The 3790-nt window shown below is 50.8% G+C and overlaps 1 protein-coding gene across 1 annotated transcript in view; it reads left to right on the top strand.

The window, feature by feature from the left end:
* Positions 1 to 562: 562 nt before the first annotated feature.
* The window catches only part of LOC125036271 (serine/threonine-protein kinase SIK2-like), a 5827-nt gene continuing 2599 nt past the window's right edge, over positions 563 to 3790 (top strand). Inside the window, exons 1-2 of the mRNA XM_047628763.1 lie at positions 563 to 813; positions 2237 to 3790. The exon at positions 2237 to 3790 is cut by the window's right edge and continues 309 nt beyond it. Of these exons, the coding sequence (XP_047484719.1) occupies positions 622 to 813; positions 2237 to 3790 (1746 nt within the window). The 5' untranslated portion in view covers positions 563 to 621. The remainder of the gene's footprint in view (positions 814 to 2236) is intronic.

The raw sequence follows: 3790 nt of genomic DNA, 5'->3' as shown, positions 1-3790 counted from the left end.
TATATATAGTGTATATATATATATAGTATATATAGTATATATAGTATATATATACATATATATATACATATATATATATATATATGTGTGTGTGTGTTGATATCCGTGCCTTGTCTGCACCTTGACGGAAGCGCCCTTCTCCGGCGATCGACCTCACCCGTAGCGGCGTTATTTCGAGTCTTCGAGCCTCGTTGCGTCATGTCCTGAAGGGTCCTCTTGCTGCACTTTTATGCCCAAGAGGGGATTTGTCTTCTACGCATGGGCTTTATAGTTCAAAAGTTGTATAGATTCTTTCCTTTTTCTTCCTGAACACCTCGCGGATCCATAATGAATTCGTCGTCACAATCGCGGCTTCCAACCCGTTCTCGAGTGGCCTTCCGGAAAGCCCGGAATTAATGGGGACAGAAAGTAAATGCGTCGTTTTCATATCGAGACCAAATCGACCTCTTTCGAAGCGTCCTTCCCACGGACGATCGAGTGTGATGTACATTTTTTTTCCTCTAATCATCCACACTCAGTTACAAATTAACTCATAAAATCCTTCTTTCTCAATCGCATTCACTCGTCTTTTAACTGTCTGTATCTCCCTCCGGTGCAGACTGCGAGCAGCTGGTGAGGAAGATGCTGGTCCTGGACCCGGTGAGGCGGTACACGGTGGAGCAGATCAAGCGGCACCGCTGGATGCAGACGGAGGAGCCCCCGAGGGTGGCGCTCGACCCGCCCGCCGCCAAGGCCGAGCGCACCACCGACCCCAACGAGCAAGTCCTCAGGGTGATGCAGGAGCTCGGCATCGATGTCACGAGGACGCGGGAGGTGAGCGGTGTGCGTATGAGAGAGGGGGGGGAGGAAGAGAAAGAGAGATGGGGTGAGGGAGACTGAAAGAGAGAGAGAGAAGGGGGTAGGTAGAGTGAAAAAGAGAAGGGGAAAAGAAAAAGAGAGGGGTAGAGAGAGATGAAGAGAGCCGGAGAGAGAGAGTGGGGGTAGAGAGAGAGGGGGGTAGAGAGAGAGGGGGGTAGAGAGAGAGGGGGGTAGAGAGAGAGAGAGCCGGAGAGAAAGAGAGCCGGAGAGAAAGAGAGCCGGAGAGAAAGAGAGCCGGAGAGAGAGAGTGAGAGAGAGAGTGAGAGAGAGAGAGAGAGAGAGAGAGAGAGAGAGAGAGAGAGAGAGAGAGAGAGAGAGAGAGAGAGAGAGAGAGAGAGAGAGAGAGAGAGAGAGGGGGGGGGTAGAGAGTTAGAGAGAGGGGTAGAGAGAGAGAGGGGGGTAGAGAGAGAGAGAGAGGAGGGTAGAGAGAGAGAGAAAGAGGGGTAGAGAGAGAGAGAGAGAGAGAGAGAGAGAGAGAGAGAGAGAGAGAGAGAGAGAGAGAGAGAGAGAGAGAGAGAGAGAGAGAGAAAGAAAGGGGTAGAGAGAGAGAGAGAGAGAGGGGGGGGTAGAGAGAGAGAGAGAGAGAGAGAGAGAGAGAGAGAGAGAGAGAGCGAGAGCGAGAGCGAGAGCGAGAGCGAGAGAGAGAGAGGGGGGGTAGAGAGAGAGGGGGGGTAGAGTGAGAAGGGGGGTTAGAGAGAGAGGGGGGTAGAGAGAGAGAAGGGGGGTAAAGAGAGAGAGAAGGGGGGTAGAGAGAGAGAAGGGGGATAGAGAGAGAAAGGGGGTAGAGAGAGAGAGAGAGAAAGAGAGAGAGAGAGAGAGAGAGAGAGAGAGAGAGAGAGAGAGAGAGAGAGAGAGAGAGAGAGAGAGAGAGAGAGAGAGAGAGAGAGAGAGAGAGAGAGAGGGGGGGGGGGGTAGAGAGAGAGAGGGGGGTAGAAAGAGAAAGAGAGAGAGAGAGAGAGAGAGAGAGAGAGAGAGAGAGAGAGAGAGAGAGAGGGGGGGGGTAGAGAGAGTGAGAGAGGGGTAGAGAGAGAGTGAGAGAGGGGTAGAGAGAGAGTGAGAGAGGGAGAGAGAGAGAGAGAGAATAATCATGGAAATGTTTCTAGACAGTTATAGACTGTAAGGGATGTAAATATGATTTGTCTCTTTTCCACAAATTCTTTTCCTTTATGGATAAGGGTAGTGGATAATAGTGTACAGTTAATGAAAATCATACATAGCTATTGATTTGCATACTGTATATTACAACTGCGTATTAATGTCTGGTGTCTAAATTAATTCTTTAGGAAAGGGAAAATTCAATCTATACATTCTTCCCTTTCTTGCTCATCATCATTAGGGAGATTTCAAATTTCTAACTAAATTTGCAATTTTCTTCTAGTCCCTGCTCACTGAAGCGTACGACAACTACACTGCCATCTACCTGCTCCTGCTAGAGAAGCTTAAGCAGCATCGGTCATCGTTGCACAGTGAGAAGCACACAGGGCTGGAGCAACAGCAGCGGCGGCGGCCATCCAGCGTGGCGGAGGCGGCTATGAGGAAGATGTGCGCAACAGGACCCTCGGGCATGGGGTCGCCTATGGCTGCACACCTCTACACAAGCCCTATCTCAGGTTCCTCAAGCAGTCCCCTTGGGAGCGTCATGTCCGGCACAGCCGCAACAGAGACCACCTCTGCCGGTGTCATCGGCCCCCTCATCTCTCAGGACATGCTGATGGCCAGACCCCATGGCCACACAGGCAGGCTGCTTCCAGCCATCCCAGGCGAGCAGGGCAATATTCCATTTAGCACCATGTCAAATTTTCAGAGTATGGCGCCGAGGGAGGGCCTGGGTGGGGGCGTGACTGAGGTGGAGGGTGCGGCGACAAGTGTCACGCCCCATGTGTCGCCACCCTTCAGAGAATCAAGCCAGGAATCACAGTCTGAATTCCTTACAGGGTACCATAGCACAGTACCCGTGAGCATGGGTATTCCAGTGGCTCTGATTGGCAAGAGTTACAGAGAGAATGAGACTGGTGCCTCCACTTCCATAGATGAGGGTGTAGAAGCAGACATGTGTGACTCAGAATGCAGTTCAATTGTTGGAATGACTCGCAGAGACCACTGTATGTTGCAGAATATTAAGAGTGCCTCACAACAGTCTTCAGAAGCCTCTCAAGGTACAGATTCTCCACTTGGTAGTGTGACCAGCACAGAATCGACGTTTGAAAGCTTCGAGTCCCAACTGGAGCCGGATTTAGCGGCTTCTCTTTCCTCATGTTCTCATGCGTCCCTGACTGCGCGGCCATCACTGCCTGGTGCAACGCAGCTCCGAGCCATTCAGCCCCAAACACAGCTGGACCCAAGCACTGAGACGACGGAGAGAGCACACACAAGATCCCCCGTCAACTTCCGTGAGGGTCGCCGTGCCTCAGATGGGCTAGTGACGCAAGGAGTCATTGCATTCCGCCAAAGACTAATTGACACTGAGAAGGCAAGAGGCTTGACGGAGCTTCACAGTGTCCAGCAAGAGCACCAGGCACTCACGTCACTGTACCAGGCAGCAGCTGTTACAGGAAGTGAGGAGACAACGGCACGACATCACTACCAGTATCAACAGCAACAACACTATCAGTACTGTCGTCAGTGGAGACACTCATATGCTGGTTCTGATGAGATGAGTCGAGCACCTCTGGTCAGGCAAAGAGTGTCTTTGCCAGATACACTCAGTTTTACTACTCAGAAGCTACTTGCCAAAGATAATTCTAAAGATTCTGATTATACAGTAACTAAACCCCTTCAGCAACAGCTATTCCAACACAGACTTCAGCAAAAGCGCCAGATACTGCAGAAGCAGGCAGCATTTCCCAGACAGTCTTTTCCTGTAGGTTGTGAGCTTTCAAGGAGACAGATGGTTAGACAAGCATCTTATAAATTAGCACAACAACAGCCAGTG

The sequence above is a fragment of the Penaeus chinensis genome, chromosome 20, assembly GCF_019202785.1.
Source record: "Penaeus chinensis breed Huanghai No. 1 chromosome 20, ASM1920278v2, whole genome shotgun sequence".
NCBI lineage: Eukaryota > Metazoa > Arthropoda > Malacostraca > Decapoda > Penaeidae > Penaeus > Penaeus chinensis.
Note: the sequence above shows the minus strand (reverse complement) of the source record. Positions and strands in the feature narration are given on the sequence as shown.